The sequence below is a fragment of the Onychostruthus taczanowskii genome, unplaced genomic scaffold (assembly GCF_017590055.1).
Source record: "Onychostruthus taczanowskii isolate IOZ18803 unplaced genomic scaffold, ASM1759005v1 scaffold65, whole genome shotgun sequence".
Lineage (NCBI taxonomy): Eukaryota > Metazoa > Chordata > Aves > Passeriformes > Passeridae > Onychostruthus > Onychostruthus taczanowskii.
Genome location: NW_024504233.1, coordinates 1137475 through 1158746, shown reverse-complemented (window position 1 = coordinate 1158746; position 21272 = coordinate 1137475). Strand labels below are relative to the sequence as shown.

Sequence of the window (21272 nt, the reverse complement as noted above, 5' to 3'; positions counted from 1 at the left end):
TTCCAGTAAATGACTGAGGACAATGTAGGAGGCTGAAGAAGGTTGTTAAAGAGTACTTTGAGACTAGAAAAGTGAATGTGCAAATATTTCTGCCTTCTACTGTAGCAAGACTGTGCCAACCATGAATTTTGGCTTTGAATCCATTTGCCTCTTCCCTTCTCTTGAAGCATGTAATTCTGAGTAGAGAACTATTTTTCTGGAATTTTTATGGTTATATGAATTCTTCTCCATTTGGAAGAATGTTGCTCAGTTAATTACATGAGAAACCAGTGTTTTTTCAGTGAAATTTAGTTCTAATAGTCTGCTATAGCATCCTATGACTTAGAAACAATTTAAAACTGCAGTGTTTGTTTTTCAGCTATTTAGAACTTCAGTCATCACCTTTAAAGCATATTTATTGTTTAGATGAAAAGTTTGGATTAAGGAGCTTTGGATTGCTCCTATTAACCATGTAAAAAAAGATTAGATCAATTTGAGCAACCAGCCTGAAGTGTTTCTTGCTATTTATGAATCAGAACAGTGCTTGTTTTTCTGTATCTCTGCAAAGGCATCCCAGCTGTTTGTTTTCCTTTCAGGGTGCTGTACCACCAATCCTGGCTGGAGGCAGCTGAAGTAGGAATGTGGATAATGTAGTGAAGATGGTTTTCTGTTTCTTTTATCTATTTTGCTTTTCTGCTTTCTGCATTTGCTTCAGTGTTATGGTTGCTGTCAGCCTGAGAGTGGATAGCTTGTGGGCACACAATTCTACTCACTTATCTGAGTTCAGTCACAGATAAAAACATATTTCTATGAGAAAGTGTTTATTGTAGTCTTGATCAAACTGCTCTATGATCATTTTGATGGATGCTGATATCCAGATGATCACAGTGCAAACTGTTAGTTTCAATCCCTTTTGATTTCAATTAGGAAAGAAATTCTCTCTAGTTCTGCCTGGTTGCAAGCAGTCTGATACTTTGATAGCATGTTTGTGTTGCAAACTGCCCTCTCCTCCAGCAGTTCAGGCATAAAACAACCAAATGTTGGTCTGAGGAGGCAGACGTACCTGTCACTGGTGGTCCAGTGTTTGGGCTGAGGTTGTTTAACAGCAAGTTCACATTTCCTGAGAAATGGGAGCTGTGTGGCTGTCACTGCCCAGCTGGCCACTGAGCAGGAGCGGCCTGTTGGGAAGGAGGCACTACTGCAGCAACTCGACCTAATGTCACACTCTCCCATGTAAGAGTCTTTTCAAGATTTAAAGCTCAGCTGCACAGTCACAAGTCCTTTGGAATGAGGATCTCTCTTTTGATTCATGCAGAACTGCTTGCTGCTAACTGGAGTTTGCTTTCTGTTAACATGTCTTTGACACGTCAGGCAGGCTTTGTCAGCTCCTTCTGCACGGATCAGACCCGGGAGCCTCTTTGCTTTTCCAGCCCAGATAACGCATCCAGAGGGCTGAAAACTAAGCCAGGTGTTTGCAACTTTGTGCTTCTTTAAGAGTGCAAACAAATGCCGTTCCCAGGTGACCTTGACTTGTGCCTTCTAACGAGGTAAGGAGTCACACCTGTCTCATCCCACCCCTGCTGGCCAGTGGCACAGGTGTTCCAGATTATGGAGCTGGATTCTACATTTTGTGCCATGATTCTCTTTGTCTTTTTTACTGCCTGCAATGCAAAATGGTGAGTTATCCTGTGGTGTGTTCTGCGGCCCGTGCTGCTCAGGAAACTGCCTGGAATAGCAGACATACTGCCTATTTAGAGCAAGAAAAAAGTGAATTAGCATATTGACCTTACATGCAAATCACTTGCTAGGACTCAGTTTCTGAAATGAATTCCCATAATGTGTGTATTAATTCTTTCAGAAATTATTAAAAGCATTTGTGGGATTATTCTGAGCTCAGACAACAATAAATGTCAAGGTTTTAACTGAGGAGATGTGGAAACCAACAATAGTTGTGGACTATCTTGAATAACCATGTTAGTGTTTTGCTCTTGGAAGACTTTTTCACCGTGGACTGTGTGTTGTGGGTTTTTTCCCCTCTCCCATAAATGTTAATAGTAGTTTTAAAGAGTTTACGTGATTTTTTTTGTTGTTTTCTTTTTTTTAGAAATTAAATTTCCAGCACTGCTTCAAAAATAAAGAAGAAGTAACAGCTTTTGAGTTTTAGACGATATTGTGAACTCTGATGTTTGTGTTTCTGGTTATAGAGTTTGCCACACTCAGTAACTTAAAATCACTTGTATTTTTTTTGTTTTTATTTTAAGTTGTCTGAATGCTTGTTGCAAGTTATTACATATTTGTAAACGTTATTTAAAATGCAAATTAAATTGAAGTCATTGCAAAGTACTTTAGGGGAGAACAGATGGGAAAACAATGCTATGCCATGATGTGTTTTCTATCGTTTCTAGAAGTCGCTGAGAGCATTCTGCTTGAACCTCTTCTGAGCGCTCTGCTGTCTGCTTAGCGAAAGGACAAAGGACTGACAATAAGCGAGAACATGCCGCTGCGCCGCTACCTACACCTGCCTGTCAGAGCTGCCTTGTGTGTCGCAGGTGCTGTGTTTGTGCCATCACCGGGCGAGCAGACGAGACGAGCAGCCTCACGGAGCCACGAGAGCTGCCCGGCGCGGGGCGAGGCGGCGGCCACACGCTCACCCTCCCGCGGGGCCGGGCTGTGCCGTGCTGGGCGGGCGAGGGGCGGTGGGAGCTGCCGGAGCCGCCTCCCGGGGCGGGGCGGGCCGGGCCGGCCGCGGTAGCGGCGGCGGGGCGCAGCAGGGGCCGCCGCGGCCGCAGCATCGCGGCGCGGTGGCGGAGATGGAGCCCTGGAAGCAGTGCGGGCAGTGGCTGATCAGCTGCAAGGTGCTGCCGCCCAACCACCGGGTGACCTGGGACACGGCCCAGGTCTTCGACCTGGCGCAGACACTGCGCGACGGCGTCCTGCTCTGCCAGCTGCTCAACAACCTCCGCAGCCACTCCATCAACCTCAAGGAGATCAACCTGCGCCCTCAGATGTCCCAGGTGAGGCCGCTCCCCCCAGCCCTGTCCGCTGCCCGTGTCCGCGCCCTTCGGGCTGCCTGCGGGGTCTCCGCGTGCTGCGACTTGTGGCGGCGCGGAGCGGGACCCGCGGGCTGCGGGAGCGGGATGCGGCCGCTGCCTGTCTGCAGCCCGGAGCCTCCGCGCCTGCAGGGCGGTGAGCGTGAGTCGAGCCCGGGGCAGTCCTGGCCGGGCACCTTCCCTGCGCCGTGTGGCCGTCCAGCCCGGGCTCGGCGCGTCCCGTCCCGGGTGCTGGGACAGGGCGCAGCTGCAGCGCCGGGCTGGCGGCTCCCGAAACCTCCGTGAGGGCTCGTCGCCCGCAGCCCGAGGCGGCTCGGGTGGGAATCCCCCGGGCCCATCGTGGGGTGGCCGTGCTAAGGAGAAGTTCCCGCTGTAGTCCCAGGGTCACCATTTTAACATCTGCGTGCGTTACTGTTTAATGCGAGCGGGTTACAAATCAAACGACCTTTTGCTTCCAGTTGTTCTGGCTACTCCTGGGGAGGTTGGTGGAGCGGGAGGGCGGCGGAGGACGCCGGGCCGGGCCGGCGTGGCCGGGGAGCTGAGCGCGCCCGGAGCGGCGAAGGCAGGGCAGGGGCTGTGGAAGCGGCGGGTGAAGAAGCCCTGGTAGCGCCAGGCACCTCTCTTCCCAGCTTTTTGTGACTTACGATGGTGAGGTGAATGGAGAGGACTGGTTAGTAACGAGAAATCGTGGTCTTGGTAGCTGGTTGCCTGTGTAGTACTATTTTTAATTTTTTTTTTTTTTAATTATTGGCTTTTTAACTTGATATTTGAAATCATTATTTAATGCCTAAGTGTAATTCCTAATTCTGCTCTGTTTTAAATGCGGTTTTTAGTTTGTACTGACGTTTTGTTACTGTGACTCATAAAGTTGGCTTCAGATATCAAGATAAGATTATATTAATAATTCAAGAAGAGACTATATATACTTGACTTCCTGTCACTGCTTCGTGCACACCTATGCCTCGGAAGAGATGGTGGCAGTCAAGCCGATGTTGTTAGGAAGGAAACTAACTTCTGAGCCTGTCATGCGTTTTAAAACATTAAGAAACAGATACACTGTAACATTTCAGTGGTTCTCTTTTTGATTTATAGTAACAGAAATTGCCATTCACGTTGATGTTAACAAAAAGCAGTGGAGTGAATTATACTACTTTGTCTAGGTCTCTGTCGATGTTTGCTTACAAACCCAGTCATTTTATTTCTTAGTAATTTTTTCTTTTAGCAGCTATGTCTTACTACCAAGGCAGCATTTTCTGGAAGTTCAGAGTGAAAAAAGGAAAAACGTAGTTCAGCTAGTCAGAGTCAAAGCTCTGAGACTCTTGCACTAGATGTGAATGGCTATCTCTCTGTACTTGAGAGCTCAAGTGCCTGCTTCAATGGCATATGCAGAGGCAATACTTTATCTGAGTGATGGAGCAAAAAGGGTGGGCTTGTCTCAGTTGCAGAAATCCAGTTCAGCTTTTTCTCTGCACCTTTATAACTTGAGACTTTCAGCACTTGCTACACCAGAGCCTTGGTTTATATATAAATATATTTTTTTTTAATATATATTTTTTCTTTTAATTAATTAGAAATGTGTCATCATGATATTTTTGAGATGGCCAACTCATTGCATCAACTTGAATTCTAGATTAATGTTGATTATCTGGACCGTTGTTACTTAATTTTATTTTTGATGAATTAAAACTGTAGTGGTCTCCTGTCTACTGAATCTAAGTTATGAAAATGCTTTGTTGTCCTCATTGTTAGAGCAGTTTTGGGAATCAAGATTAATATTTATTTTTCTAAGTATGTTTGAACTATGGATTATAATTGTAGATCTTGGATTATTTACAAGAGTTGTCTCTTTGTCTTCTGTATGCCTGAGCTACCTGCATCCATAGTGCTGCAGACACCTCTCTCCAGTGGTGCATTTCTCTGCCCTACACCGATTCTAGCCTTTAAACAAAGGGAACTGTTGTTGGATCAAAATCTATAATGGATAACTCTACATAGTGTTGAATTTACTGGGAATGTTACCTTTATATTCTGTGAGTTCAAGATTCGGTGGTCTTACTGAGGTTCTGTGGGTTTTTTGAAAGGTGGACCTCCTTTCTGTTGGAAATGATCACTCAAGCGTAAATTTCAAAAATTATTGAAATTGAAGTTCTGCCAGTTTCTTGTAGTTTGTGGCTGAGACTGTAAAGAGCTCATAGTAATAACTACTGGAGAAGTCTCAATGGCTTGAAGATGATTCAGTTGGTGAGATCTGCTTGGAGTTGTGCCTGAAGCTGTGAGTTTTGTCAGAATAGTTCTTGTCAGTAAACTAATACTGCATCATAGTGGATTTGTATCATGAAGTTGCTGTATCATAGGATCTTGGGGTCTTGTAGAAACACTGGTTAGCTCACCTTTCCTTGTGGGGTAAGGGGTTATAGGCACTGGAGGCAGAGCAGGGTTGGCATTAGCGTGGGAGTGATCTTGGTCACTGACTGCAGTCTGTCTGAAACTGCTGCTGTGCCTGTACTGCTTAGTTGTGCTGTTTGAACTTCATATGGCCCTTATCCCTCATCTTCTAAAACTGAGCTGCAGTTCCTGTACTCCCTGACCTGATGTTGGTTTCTTCCACTAAGTCTTAGAATGGGTCAGGGGACTCTTACGGTACAGTTCTTAATCCATACGGAGACTGAGAAAGGTGGATGAAGGTTTTGTGATTGGGCCTCATTGAGGGCAAACTGTTTGTTTTTGGCGTTGTCTCTTACTGTAGTTGATGTTTGTCAGGCCTTTCTCTATGAACCAAGTTTTCGTGTCTTGGGGGCTACTTACAAATGCAGCAGTTCCAAAGAGCAGAAAGGCGAGAGGTGGTGCCTCAGGCAGACCTAGGAGTAGGTGTCAGTTGTCTGAGGAAAGTATCAAGTCTTTTCCATTTTGTTACATATTTATTTTTTTCAGAATAAATGCGGCAGGTCACACATCAGTGATGCTTTGCCCGGTAGCCCTTGGTAACCCTTTATAAGCCACATCAAACGGGCAGAAGGATTGTGGCTGATGCTGCAGTGCCAGATGCTGCTTTTTGGTGGAGCCTGATTCAAACAGGAGCACTGTTGCTTTGCTGGGGCAGGAGCAGAAACTGAGATTGATGCTCAGCATTGCAGCAGAAATGTGCTTGAGTAGATGGCATGGGGTGTGTTTTTTAGGCTGGCTGGTATGGCACATGCCTTTGTCCCATCACCAGCCATGCACCTTGCTTCCCAGCTGTTCTCATGGGTGGGCTGTTTTATATTTGAGATCTGTCGATTCTGCCCCTTTACCTTTTTGGGGGTAATGCCTGTAACAAGAGAAATGTCTCAGTGGCTTTAGGGTGTAAAACATTGGGGTTTGAACCTTTTGAATGCTGTCTGTTTTCATCTGCATTACTGTATATTTATGAAAATATGTATATTTGCTTAGTGGAAGTTGTTCTTTGAAGAGCAGAAGCTGATTCAGTCAGTTACACTTTCCAGAAAGTGAGCCTCAGATATTACAAGTATAAACCTTGCATATATAAAAGCTAAGCAGCATTGAGCCTTTCTCTTCTGGATTGCCAGCTCCGTGCTGCTGGGCTCCTGTCTGAGAAGCTGGTGTGTCTTGGTGTGAGGTCCCCTGTGAAAAATTACACATAGGCTTTGTATGAGGTTGGAAATTCAGGTTCAGGGGCATGCATGTCCAGGGTTTTTTCCACTTTGAACAGAACAGGAAAATGTTGGTTCTATTAAGAGCTCTTGTGTCAAGGCTCAAACTCACTTTGCTGTTTGAACTCCCACAAGCTAACAATTTGAGTTACTTCAACCTGTGTGTGTGCTGTCAGAAAAGGAAATGTAAGAGTGGATCAAGTAATACCTTTTGGCCTTTAACTGTAGGGAAGCCTGCCTGACTTGGTGTTGTGGAAGTGGTGTTATTGCAGGCACCAAACACTTCAACACTAGCTGCTGGGGATGAAGCTAGAAGAGGGAATTTGCTAAGTGAGTAAGGGCGGTGTGACGGTGCTGGTGTGTTGCAGGGTTCCCCTGAAGTGGAGCATCAGTCCCTGGTGACAGTGAGGCAGAGGATGGAGCACTGAAGCTCAGTGTCTGTCTTCAGAGCTGTTCACTGTAGTCATTCACTTGCCTCAGATGCTGCCTCTTGGCAATGTAGGCTGGTGAAAGTAATAAAAATAGAAGTGATCCATAACAGAAAGTACTAATCCTAATATTTAATCATCATCAGACAAGAATTTAAGTAATTTATCACCAGAAATGTAAAACCTAAACCAATGGATTATGATGGATTTGCAGAAGATGTCATCTGTTTAATGCTTATCTTTTATCTTTAATACTTTGCAAGCTAGTTTGGAAGTGGTTTTTGCAAGGCATTTATTTAACTAACTACAGAGATTGCTAAACAGGAAAACAGCACTTAATGCAATAGTGCCATGGGAGTTTACCTAAAGGGGATGCTGACATAGATTAAATATTAAAAATAACTATTTCCTATTATTCTAATAAAAATAAAATATCCCTCACTTAGTATTAAAAGCTCAAATACTTTCTAATGTTAGGGAGTTACTTTTTTTTGTTGTGACCATATTGTCCAAAGGAAGTTGGTTATCTTGTCATTCATGTGGTATTTTGGTGCGGTGACGAAGCTTTTGAGCAGGAGTTTATTTTTCTTGATTCCGGTGGTATCAGGTAGTCTCAGGATGTGGGAGTGCTGAGGGAGACAAGCCTCCCTGTTTCCTCTGCTACTGCCTTTGGCTTGGAGCTTCCCCATTCCCCCCAGCTGACAACCCTGATCTCCTGCCCCCAGTGTGCAACCCCTCTGTAAGCTCCCTGCAGGTGGCTGTGCTGTGTTTTCTCGTTATGTGAGGTGCTAGGAAGTACCACAAAGAGAGAGCTTCAGAAAAACTGTATTCATCTAAATGTGAAACTTCTTGGGCTTGAACACCGACTTAGAAACTGGTTCAGTTTTTGTCAGTGTAGAAACAAGAGATGTATTTAACCGCCCCCTACTCTTGAATTGTTTGAATCTTATTGTATATTCACATACATTTAAAATAATTCAGTTGTTTGAAAAATATTTTTTAAACTCTTCAAATATTTTACATCTCTTTGCTTACTTGCTGGTGCTTTGGTCCACTTAACATCTTCACTACATTTATTTCCATGATTGATTTAAATGAAAACTATATTTGCCATAAGATTTATTATCCAGAAAAGGTGTATTTATCCATGTGTAAGTTATGTGTACATATGCATATCTTATATGTGTTGGACTTGATAAAATATTTTGAATAAGTATTTGTTCAAAGCAAAACCTAAATATGACCTCTGTTCTGTTCTAAGAAAAGACAGATGAAAAAGTAGTGACCTGGTTTTTCTAGGTAATTCTTCCTTAAGAAGGTGAAGAAAATAGCTCTTGAAAACTGATGTCATGATTTTAATTGATTCACATTGATTCTTTTTGTCAGGGGGAAGGGCGAACTGTAGTTGTACTCTATGGTAAAGCTTATTTTACATGCTATGTTTATTGTACAGTTATTAAATGCAGCATATGCATCTTGCCAAGAGGTGTCTCGAATGTTCCCTTCTGCACAAAATTTTGGTGTGCTGACAGCTATGTAATGCATTAATAGAAAAAATATTCCTGCTGGTTTCTCACAAAGGCTGTAGCATCTGCCAGCAGTGGATGATATAAATTAATGTCTGTGTATGGCATGCTGCTGTGTCATGTGGGAAAAGCCAAGTTTTTTTCCAAGCCTTTTCTGACAAAGGTGAGAGACCCATGATAGTGGCAAGCTGAAGGACTGCTTATGAAAAGAAACAAATCAAAAGGGTTAAAAAAGAGAGATATGTATATGAAAAGTAGGATATAATCAAGGGAAACAATACTAACTACAGAGAATGGTCATAAGAAGTTAGGAAGCTGGTTTGAAAAGGGTATCAGCAAGCAAGACACCTAAGAATTTTGAAATTGATCGCAAGATAAGTACAAAAAACCAATCTGGATATGCTGTGTTATTCTTTAATGATAATGGATAATGGCTTTATCAATGATGGCATGCAAGTCTCTGTTGTAACCTGCTGCCTTAGGCCTGTGAGGTGCAGAAGGTTATGTGCCAGGCTGCAGCTCTGCACATCAGGCTGGGTTAGCAAAAATCAGCAGTACGGTTGTGCACTGGGAGATAGAGGGTCTTGGATTTCTCACATGCATCTCTTTCCGCTCTCCTTTGAAGGTCAAAAGAGTTGATGAAGTCATTGTTGTAAAGAAGGAAATACAGAGGGTAAGGAGAGCAAGGGCTGCAAGCTGAGGGAGAGGCAAGGCAGCTGCCAGGGGTGGGGTGGGGGGGCAGACCCTGCAGGGAGTGTGGTGGTGCATCCATCCTGGCCATCCCAGCAGGGAGCTGGCATAGCTGAGCCTGGCTTTCCCTGCTCCCGGTGCTGGGGAGCAGGGTTAACTGGGAGCAGCACCTGGCAGGCTGTGAGAGGCACGGGCACAGAGGGTTTCCAGGTTTGATCTTGCTGAAATGGAGGAGACCCTTCAGCTGAGGTAATGTTGGCTCCCAGACCAGCAGCTGACCCAGAGGGGAATAGGGCAGTGTGTGTGGCTGCCAAGGGAAGCCGCTGGGGTGTGCTCCCCTCTGTGTGCTGCCACATGCTGGGGGAGAGGGCAGCAACTGTCCAGACCCGAGTGTGTCACCATGTCACCGCCTGGAGCAGGCTGGGGAGTCCTGGCTTGTGCCCTGATTGTGTGGGTGTCTGAGTACAGAGGAATATTGTTTTACTAGATCACTGACAGTTTCATCTTGTTTAAGTTTTGCTTTATATACAGGTGCTAGTTTTTGAACGTGTTCCTCTAGTTCTTTAAAGACCAAACTGAACCAAATCCCCCATCAGAAACCTTTGATTTTTTCTCTTCTTTCTGTTGCTGTGGAACAGCATTGTGGTACTTCCATCTCATTCCATAATACTTCATAGCAATGTTAGTACTAACTTACATTCTATTATTTCAGTATTTCAAAAATTCAGTTTCACAGAGAAATATGAATTGATGTGCAATTTATAAAATGGCTATTAATTTCTTCCCCTGTGCTTTTAAGTGTACTTGGCATCATCTGGAGCTACCTTTTCTTTCCTCTTACTTTGCTTTGACAAGTGATGTTGAAGACTTGAGGCAATGTGAAATACCAACTCTTTGCTAAGACTTATGATGTGTAAAATGCAATCTGAACTGACATCTTTGAATTTTTATATTTAAGAGAAAGATGTTCTCTCAAAGCTCAGTGGATGCTCTTGGCTTCAGTTCACCACATTGTCAAGTGAGAATATATCTTCTGGAAAAATATGGGTCAATAACCCTTTCTGTCATCCTATACTAAAAGTCAGTAGTGAACGTCTTGGTAACATGAAACACAGAAGGGCTATTAGTAGGATATTTGTTTCCTTGTATGTTCATAACATGAAATATTAGACTCAAGTTGCATACTGTGGAGGTATTGTAGCAATTTGTATAAAAGCCACTCATGTACTGTTTAAAATGCTCTTGCAGACCTACCAGGTATGCTTCAGATGTCTCATATTACAATCCAAAATATTTTTGGCCTTTACTTTCATTCAGAATTTTATTTTATAATTGGTTAATAGGTATTCAGTTAATCTCTCTGTACTTATTTTTTTGCTCATTCTAGTCCTGAAACTTATTTTAAATCATACGGAGATTATCGTATGATTGCCTTGCAGAAACAAACAAATAACAAAAAAACCCCAAACCAAAACAAACCAGAAACAAACAAAAAACCCAAAAAAGGCAACAAAAAAACCTCACTAAAAAACACAGAAAACACATTGTTGCTATAATAAAATATTTTTGAAAAACGCTCCAAACAACGCAAACCAAAACCACCCAACAAAGCATGGCATTTTTAAAGCATATTTTTATCTGGTAAAGCTTAGCAGAACAAGATGATTTGTATTTCCAAAATCCTTAGATATACCCTTTAATCCTTGGTGCCATCAAATTTACCTATTTGTTTCTGAGTTGTATAATGGTATGTGCTGTTTAATCCATGCTTAGGGTATTTTGTACCATCGCTTGTTCCTTCATTCACACTGCTTCTACAGGGAAAGAAGTCTGAGAGTCAACTAAAATAGAATGATTAGAGCTCGGCCCTTAATATTAATTGTCAAAGCAGTCTGACTCCACTGTTGTGCAGGAAATTTGATGCTTAAAGAAATGAACATGCTATTTTGCTTGCACACACTTGAAATTAAGATACTGCAGTAATTATAGCATCATCATAGCTTGTATAATTCCTTGTGCTCTGCTTGTATGTTAGCAGCCGAAATTTAAATTGTACTTATAGGCTCCAGTGAGTGACTTCAAATTCCCATCAACCACTGCCTCATGTAGCAGTGATGCCTTTTATCAGCTGATAAAAGGCCATGAGGGCCATGGCATTTTTCCTCTGAATTGCTCAGGATGTATGAATAAGGATGTCTGATTCCAGCACAGAGAAGGTCAAAGGCAGATGGAGGACCACACCTTCTCTGCACTAATGTTTCCCTCAGATTTTAGGTGTCTCTGGATGGAGGTATGGTGATGACATAGTGCTACCCGTGTGAATTGTAACTTGAAGTGAACACTCATTAATCCCACTTAACTCTGTAGGATTTAGATCAAGATTCAAATTTCTTTTTCCTGGGAAAGAAGTAGTGTAGGAGAGAACACCAGAGATAATGTTCAAATTATTGCTATTGCCTGCAGCATCTTTCACTCTCAAAATAGAAAGAGACTCCCTGAAGTGCCCTTGCAGGCTGCTGCCTTTGGGCTTATGGTCAGTTCATGTGTGGTTGGTTGGAAAGGGATTTCTGCCAAGCTTTAAAAGCTAACTTATTTTGAGGCAGCTAGTTTAAAAGCCTCTTCATCCTACTTTGTGGCTCAAATTTTGCATTTCACCCTAGTACCAGCTTTGCTAAATAGTGTGAAGTTGCGTCCGGAAGTATTTAGGTTTCACTTTGTCTTAATGGCTTACCCTCCGTGTGTGTGCGCAAAGCGATGCAGGGTGTCAGGTCGGATCACATTCTCTTCTGGATTGGGAAGTTTTTATTTTTAAACATTGATGAAAATTCCTGCTGAGCTCTCATTTCCCACTTTCTTTTTTTTTTTTTTAATATTTGTTGTTGTTGTATGGATCTTGCTTGGCTTTCTGGGTGCTTGATGTGAAGCAACAAATCTTGGGCCATACCCCAGAGGGCTTGTCTGGGATGTGTGTGTGTCCTCTTAGCAGAAGTATTTGGTTTGTCTGAATTCTTAGAACATTTTTAAAAGTGCAGAACGTGTTAAAATTTTAAGTGGTCTTTAACAGGTGTGTCATGTCCTGAGGTTTTATGGGAGTCAAGTAGGGTTAAATTGAGCCATTTTGTTTTGATTTCTGCCTGTCCTGATCTTCTTTTTCTCCATCACAGAGTGCAGTGCACGTTTACCCACCACTGTGCCTTGATGTTAATCACTACAAGTAGTCATGAGAAAGTTATTCAGGGTCTGTGTTCATTCAGTTTGCATTTGTGGTTGGCAGCACTGAATATGGTGATGCATCTTCTCTGTGGATTGTGCTGAGGCCGCTGGTTTCACTGCAAGTATGCTGAACAGATGGCACTCTTTGTAAAGCTGAGGTTTAACTCCCCAATTGTTTTCAGTGATGCCTTCAAGCAATATTGTTGGTTAGAAGGACTGTGCCTCACAAGGTGCTGGTAGCTACTGGTACTGTGCTGGTGCAGGTTTCATGAAGCTCTATGGCAGTGACTCCTGTAATCCTATTGGAAAGCCTCTACAGTTGTGTCCTAGCCCTATAGTTTCCCTTTCTGCTGAAGACCCTGGTGAAATGATTAGTTGAGATGAAAGGCTTTGCTGCCTGGGACGTTTATCTGTTAATGCAGAGGGTGATGGGAGAGTGTGGATGTAGGGATAGCTGAGCCATGCTGGCTGCAGGGTGGGCTGCACTTTGTGAGAAGCTCCTGAGAAGTGCACTGGAACGTATTTCAAATCTGTCTTCCCAGCTATAATTGCTCAGATTCATAGACCCCTGGGGAATCTGCTTAATTTAAGCTATCTGCTTTCTCTTTTCTGAGAATGTAGGTTTTTTGTATCTTGGAAGCCCCATAGTGCATAGTGTTATTTCAAGAGCACAGGCTCTAGCAATATTAATGTAATGTGAATTATTCTCTAGTGTTAAAAATACCTGCTCTGAAGTAAAAAATTTACATGATTAAAAAAAATCTAAATTATTTGCCATGACCAATGGGAGAAACACAGGAAAACAACAACTAATTAAAAGTCCTGAAACAAGAGGGGGAATGTATTATGTAACACAGTCTCTTAGCATACCTCACTAGAAATAAGCCTGAGGGGTGGATCCTTCCATCAGTAGTATTACAGTAATTGTGAGTGCATGTGGCCTCTGCTTAGCAGCAAAGAAAGGCTTAGATGTTCTTTTTTGGGGTGACATTGCTGTCTTGGTGGACTTTGTCTGTGTAGGCCTTCTAAAGGTAGTTGTTATATTAATTAAGGACTTGTTCCTTCTGGCACAGAACCTGTGTCCATTTCCACACATTGGAATGGCTTTTTAAAAATGCTTGTCGAAACCTGAGGCCCAAAATACAGGACCACAAATATATTTTGCTAAATATTTAGGTTTGGAAATAACTCCTGAGTTATGTATCTTTTAATTCCAGTGAGAAACAACTGATTCCATCTAATCTTGTGTCTAATCTAAAATTTGTGGTGAAGCAGTTCAGCAGGAAAGTTAGCCCTGAAAATGCTGTTCTTGGAAGATGTTTTTAAAACTATTTGGAAAAGAAATGGGATAGTATTCAGCTTTTTTTGTTTTGTGCTGATGAGTATTAGAGTTTGACATCAAAATCTAGTGTTTCAATAAAGTAATGTTAAAGTTTACTGAACTTAAAATGCTTTTCATCTTGGTTTGAAAAAATAGCAGAATTTTAAATGTTAGGGTTTCTGTAGAATGTTTCATTTTCCTGATGGATCTGCTAGTGACAACCTTTTTCCAATCTTCCCTGTTTCTCACATTTTTCTGTCTTGACTCAGGTGGCTTGATGTCACCTATCAGAAACCCAGACTGCTCTGTGATTAATAAGTACTGCTGTGATGGGTCTGGAATTTTAAAAATTATTATTATTTTCCCCACCTTTCCTTGTCTATAATTCTCATTTGTTTTGACTCATCTGTTCTGCAGCTTGTTTGTGCTTGTGTGCTCAAACTGGTCTGTATTACTTTCACCTTCTACATTTGCCTTCCCCTCCCACTTGTATTTTCTTTTCCTGCCAGTACATCTGTTTCCTCCTTCACTTCATTCCTGATGTTCGTTCTTCCGTTCAACTGTTTCCCCTTCCCTGTTGTCTCTGCTGTTCCTGTTGGCTTCATTCCTCTGCAGGTTGTCTGAAATCTGTTTCCTACTTGGGTAAGAGTGTGTCTCCTCCGGAAGCTGTGAGGATGTTGGGCATGAAGGCTCTGGTCCTATGCTTTTAGGACCAGTGAAAATGGGATTCAAGGGACCAGACGGTGCTTGATCAGCAACCTCATGCTGGACTATTTTAAATTGCTTTTCAGTGACTACTTCTGGTAAATGATGATCACTTTGCTTTCACCATTATTTTAAAAGTTTCTGCTGCATCCCTGTTGCAGTCAGAGCTTTGCAACATATGTGAGGGGGTTCCCAAAATTGTTTTGCTCCTTTGCTCCAGGTGACTGGGCAGATCACTCTGGTGGAATGATGGCAGCTAGTGCTGGCAGCCTGCAGTGTGAATCAGATTGGAAACTTGTTCTTTTCAAAGGCAGAAGCACTTGATTCCTGCCCTTGTCACCAACCTCTGGAGATTTGTGCCACCACTCCAGTGCTTAAGCAATATTATTCTGGGGCTGTGTCCTGAGGAGCAGGTGGGGATGGGAATGGTAATTATTTTTAACCACTTCTCAGATTGATTTTCAAGGTTGTTTGCAAGGCAGAAATAGCCAGTCCTGCTAGCCGGCATGTTCATCCTGCATCTCCTTTGTGTTGGACATCAGTCTCAGTGTGTCTTTCCAGTGAGTTCCACTCACTCTTCAGAGGCTGATGGACGTGATAATGATATTTTTGCTTCCCAGACTATTTACATTCCAAGTGAGACAACCACTACACTGAGTATCTGTATTGTGAGATACAAGCTGCTACACAATGATGTCCCTGAGGGCTTACCTTCATGTGAATAGTTTGTTTCTTCAGGTTTCTGCAGTTTTGCTTGTTTGCTCTCTGTGGATGGGCACAGTCTTCATAGGCCTGCAGCTTCCTTGAAGAAGTGGGAAGTGGGTGATGCCCAGCTGGTTATTCCATGGAAGTGGATGTGCTGTCAATGATAGCTCAAGAAGGTCAAGACATCAGTGACCAGTAACTGTTCTGTAAATGTGCACCTTTTGTTTCGGTTTGTCCGTGTTATTTCTCCACTTGAGGCTGAAGCAGTTCAGTGTTACCATTTGTTAGTTATTTTTTTTTAAAGCTTCTCATGGGACTAAATAAAATGATTTCCATGCAGTTTCTTGGTTTCATGGAGAACATACATTTGAACAGTAGTTGTCATACTCATCCCTTTAGGCTAGCTGGTGTTATGGCTTCATATAATTTGAAGTACTAGAGCAGCTTTAAACTATTTTTTTCACAATGAGATAGTGATGAGAACTTAATCCAGGTCAATGACTTTGGTACTTTAATATTGGATCTTAATCCAGGTCAGTGATTTTTTTACTTTGATATTGGATTTTTCATAACTTGTGAGTAATTTCCCTCGGATACCTTTTCAGAACTGAAACATGCTGCTGTGAGGAAGTGGCTTTTGCTTAGTTTTCTATCATGCTTTCCTCATCAAAGTTCTCATTGCGAAGTCCAGCCACCTCTTTTATGCTTCCTTTAACTTTCTTTACTGTATGTAATTGTGAGAATGACTTTAACTAGGGAAATGCCTTTTAAAATTTATTGTACTCTAATTTAATCATCTTTTTTTTCAACCATTCTAATTTCTCTGTATTTTCTTGCCAATTATTAGTGTCCCCAATGGAAAATAAACTAGGGATCTTGCGTGCTTGTAGATTTCACTGTGAGGGACACATGATAAGCAAGTAATTTGTGTGGTTTTTTTCTCTCCCTCTACTGGCTTTGAAATGGGTAGGATTTTTTTTTTAAATAAAACTTTCAAATTTTCATAACAGTAATCGCTGAGAAAAAGAAGTTATTTCCATATTGTTCTGTTAGGAGATCTTTGGATTTCTTATGCATGTTCTTGAGTGTCCTCTATTGCAAAGAAGAAATTACCACATTTAGCAGACAGTAACGTGACTTGCTTTGACAGATAAGGAAATGGGACAATTTACTTTTTGCTAGTTCTCTGCAGCTGTCAAAAAAATTAATCAGAAATACCCTTGAGTGGCAAGGTATACAGGTATTGAAAAGGGAATGTCATTTGAACCACAGTTTATTGGTCCTCTTGCCGTTCTTAGAGTCATTTTCCCTGTGAATTACAGAGAGCAGACTTGTACAAACTTCAGGTTGTGTTCATTGATGGCAGGGTGTACACCTGACAGGCTCTAGCAGATGTGTGGGTTCCTTGTGTCTCCTTCAGAGAGAGGGAGGGAGCTCCTCGCTGCCCTGAGGAGACTCTTGAAGCGGGTGGGAAGACTTGAGCAGAGAGGCCGTGGGAGAGTTTGTCAAGAATTTGTGCGGAGGTGCTCGTGTCCTGATGGGGTGGCCTCTTGCTGGTAGCAGATCTGGACAGATTTTGGTAGAGCTGTGAGTCATGTTCAGAGGCTCACTTGGGTCAGTTGTGTGTGGCACAGCTGTTTGCAGCGGAACAATGAGTCACAGACTTGTGAGTTTCCAGTCCTTGCTAAAGAACATACCCACATAGCTGCTCTTGTGGTTTCATTTAGAAATAAGTGAGCAGTGCAAGAGTTTAATAATTAGACTGACTAGGTCAAGTAATTACTGTGTACTGATTTCTGGGGTTTTTTAAGAACACATATTAAGAAGTGGCATGTTATTGTCACAAATAGAAAAAAATGCTTGTTTCTGAAGAAAGTGAACAGGATCTGAGTACAAATATTTCCTATAGCCAGAAAATTAGTTGCAGGGGTCTATTCTAATTGTTTTGCCTAATTACTCTCCTGTCCTTGTCTCATGTAACCTCACTTATTCTGATCTATTAAAAGGCTGTTGCTGAATATTTTTTTCTGTCTAGTTGTTCACACTAAAGTATCATCTTGCAATAAATCAAGCAAGTTTGTCTTCTGCTACATGGACTCCATGCTGCTATTCTGCTTATCTGACTTAAAGGCAAGAATCAGCCTTGCAGTGTGGTCGTTTCCATTTTTCTGAAAATCACTATTGTTGCTTCTCCAGTGCTGAGAATCGTCTCCATAGAGAGGCAGAGAAAGAGCTGTTATTGTTATAAATTCCTAGTTACAAATTGCATATATATTGATTTTTCTTTCTAATCTTGTCTCAATTAGCTATTATGCCTTTTAGATGATAGTCACTAATCCAGGATCATACTGTATTTTATTTAGATTTCATTTCATTTAGCTGATAGAACAGCTTTATTTGTCTGTAGAACAAAACAATACTAAACAAAACCAGACATAAAACGAGGTTTTCTAGACAAAATCTAGACATTCTTGCAGCTTAGCTCCAATGTTTGCATTCAATATGTTATTTGTAAAAACCACCTAAGGAACCATTTGTGTTGAAGTGATGTTCTGTTAGGCAATTAGTAAGCCGATGCTTGTGCAGAGGGCTGGAAGTATGTTACAGCAGCTGCTTGTACTGCTTCTGTATGTGTTCTTTTGGATAACAGGTTAAAAAAAATATTTGCCTACAGCTCGCAAGCAGATGCTTTCACTGTCCCTATATTAGGTTGTATGTTTTCCTTTATGCATGCATCAGTGCCAAAACCAGTTATGGGTTACTGCTCATGCAGAAATTTTTAGCTGTGACAGGAGTCGCTGTTGATTTTTATGTTGATTTGTGTAAATAACCAGTATCTTGCTGTGATTGTGGTATCCCTCTTTAAACTGAATGTTATTGATGATACTACATTTAAGATGACAGGGAAGTATTTATACAACCAACTTAAATTGTGTTGTGCTGTCATACACTCCTGCTAAATTACTAAATATTTAATTAATTCTACATGCATGAGTATCTTAGATTTTAATAGGATTAATTTTATGAATAAAACAGGATCCAGCTCTCTTCACTAAGTTCAGAGCACTGAATGAGGACATCCCAAGTTAGTGGTTCTCAGGCTGCCTTGGTAGACTAGTTTTTCTGGCACTCTTGTGTATGTCTCTTGTAAATTTAAGGGAAATGAAAATACAAGCATGAAACTAACATGAATAATTTACACAGCCCTTCTTTCAGGAATGAGGAATACCTTTTACAGGTGCTTTTAAAATGCTTCAAGAAATTTGCTTTTCATGAGGTCACCAATAATGTGCGCAGTGTTGTTCTGAAGTAATTCAGCTGTGACCCAGTAGCATAAAGACTGGGATGAGTTCTGCACTTTAAAATGATCCTTAACACAGTTTGTCTATGGGCACTTGGAATAATGTGCCAAAACTCAAAGCACGTTGTACTTTAATAATTAAAATTATTATTTTGGTGCAATGTTCTGTAGTTCTCTTCCCAGGGTGATTGTGTAGCAAGAGAGTGGAAACATAAGGTGGCAAGATACTTGTATTTGACAAGGTACTGGTGGCAGGGTGCTCTGGGTGGTTATTGAAGTGGGGCTTTCATCTTCTGCCCTGTGCTCTGAACAGCTACTCCTGGGTTCCATCAGCACCCCACCATTTTTCCAGTCTAAATCACAGGACCTGCCAAGATACAGTAGCAGTAAAGCTTCTGCCAGTGTGGCTGGGGGCCTTTTGCACTGCTGAAGGGTCTAGTCATCGTGGCATCTGAGGCTTGGGGCTCAGGGGAGACATTAAGCTTGCTCTGCATCTTGGGCTTCATGCTGCTCTCTTGTTGAAAAGGCAGCTTCCTGTGTGGTCTTTCATGGTCTCCCATGGACTTCACCTGCTGAAGACTGAGCAACAGATCTTGTCGCAATTACATTGGGCTTTTTACTGAACCTGCCTTCATGTTGTTTATTAATGAGTGTTTGAATCAACCATCTATGTTACAGTTATTTAAGAACAGTTTTCCTAATTGGATTGTAGAAAAATAAGGTATCAGTATCTTGAGACTCAGCACATAGTATTCAGTAATGCAGATTTCTCACTGGTGCTCAGATACTCCATTTAAAACCCTGATTGTACCGCATCAAATTGCTCAGCAGACTAATAGTCCAGATGAGGCTAAATTATACTCTGCTGCTTAGGTTTCAAAGTATTTGATTTATTCACAATGTGATTATTTTAGGCTATTACAAATACTTACTTGTGCTCTAGGATTTTATTTTTTTTTCATATTTTCATAAATCTTCATTCTCATGAGACCGTGCTCTTTTTTTTTTTTTTTCCTCTGTGAGATTCCAGATTGATATCCTTTGAAATGAAGTTTTGGACCATTTCTTGGTGTACCTCAGCTGTTATTGTGAGGGAGACAAGGTATCAGTATGATTTGGCTGTCACATGAAATGGGACACATACAGAGGTGACAGATGAATTTCTATGAGCATCCACTAACTTGCCTCTGCTGAGATGATCACAGCCGTTAATTCATACTACTGGAAGTAGGTATTTATGCAATTTTGACACATCTCCCACACAGATTTATGTTGCCTTCAATGATGTGTTTCATTTTGGCAGACAGCTTGGAGTGAGTGAATGCAGGCTTTTAGACAGCAAAGTGCCTATGATGGTGTGCAAGTGGAACGTTTATGTCCACTGAACCTTTCTTTCATTGTTTGTTAGCCTTCTTAAGGAAGTAAGCCTACTGCAGTTTCACAAAGATTCATCTGTTTTTAAGATGGTAGTGTAAATTAAGGTTCTAGAACTTACCAATTCTTGTTATATAGATACTTCACTTGAATCCCCTAATTAGGAGGGTTACATGTCACTGAACAAATGAAGTGCAGTTTGCCTAACGCTGGCTGGATTTCAGAGTGTCATGGTGGAAACAGTTGTGGGTAAAAGGATTTTAGTTTCTACATTTTTAGATTTGTATTTTAATTGCCTTTTTCCTCAGAATTTTTGGGAGTTGAGAACTCTTAATGGTTTTGTGTCCTATTTATTGCAGGAATGTGGATCAAACCACAGTTTCATCTACTTCACCATTGACATCCAGACTAGATTCTTCAGAATAGTAGTCTGTTCCCATAGGGAGCAGTGGAGGATGTAACACCCAGGGAATTTTGCAAAATGCATGTGCTGAAGCTTGTTTTGTGCCCCAAACATTCATTATGCTGTTATGCATTACAGCTCATTATGCCATTGCAGTCTGCTGCATAAGCCACAGTGCCCCAGTAATCTGGAGTTGTGGTCTTCTGTTTTAAGAAGGATGTAATAAAATGAAAAAAAGTCCAGAGAAGGGCAGTAGAGGTTTTCAATTGTATTAAACAAGCAATAGAAAATGAGGAATTTGTCAGCTTTTGGCAAGAGGCAATATAGGGAGGGAGACTAAGAGAGGCCTGAGAAAAGGGAAAATTATTTGCTATCCTTTCCGGTGTGGAAACAGAGGGGGTGTCCAGTGGAAGTGTTAGGTAGCACTTTTGAGATGCCGCTGTACGGCACTCAGTGCAGGAAGGATGGCATTTGGTGGCAGGTCAATATGTTGAAGCTGCAGGGAACATCACAAGGTGTGAAAATGTAGTCAGTACACTATACAGTCACTGAGTTTATGCCTCCAATCTTGCAAATTTACTTATGGAGTTTGTTTTTCATTCATGACTGTTCCCACTGTTTTGTGGTTTGGGCTTATCTGTTCTACTTACTTGACTTGCAATCCTTGAAGCATTCTCTGAATATATTGGAAACCCCTGTCCTTGCCACGGAGAGAATGGTCTAATAAACTGCAAACCTGAAGTGACACACCAGCAAAAATAGAACAGTGAATTTTTAAAATAGGTAACTAGAGGACAGTCAGATTCATATTGGGCAATTTGTAGAGAGCTGTACTTGCATCCTTAAGGTCTTGTAGGAATTTAGTCCATAACCTTAAGAGTTGGGAAAAGAATACACATATGCAATTCAAGAAAACATTTAAAGTAT

General features: G+C 41.6%; 1 protein-coding gene across 1 annotated transcript in view; it reads left to right on the top strand.

Annotated features, from left to right (window-relative positions):
• Positions 1 to 2726: 2726 nt before the first annotated feature.
• VAV3 (vav guanine nucleotide exchange factor 3) overlaps positions 2727 to 21272 on the top strand; it is a 149337-nt gene continuing 130791 nt past the window's right edge. Inside the window, exon 1 of the mRNA XM_041420770.1 lies at positions 2727 to 2993. Within this exon, the coding sequence (XP_041276704.1) occupies positions 2790 to 2993 (204 nt within the window). The 5' untranslated portion in view covers positions 2727 to 2789. The remainder of the gene's footprint in view (positions 2994 to 21272) is intronic.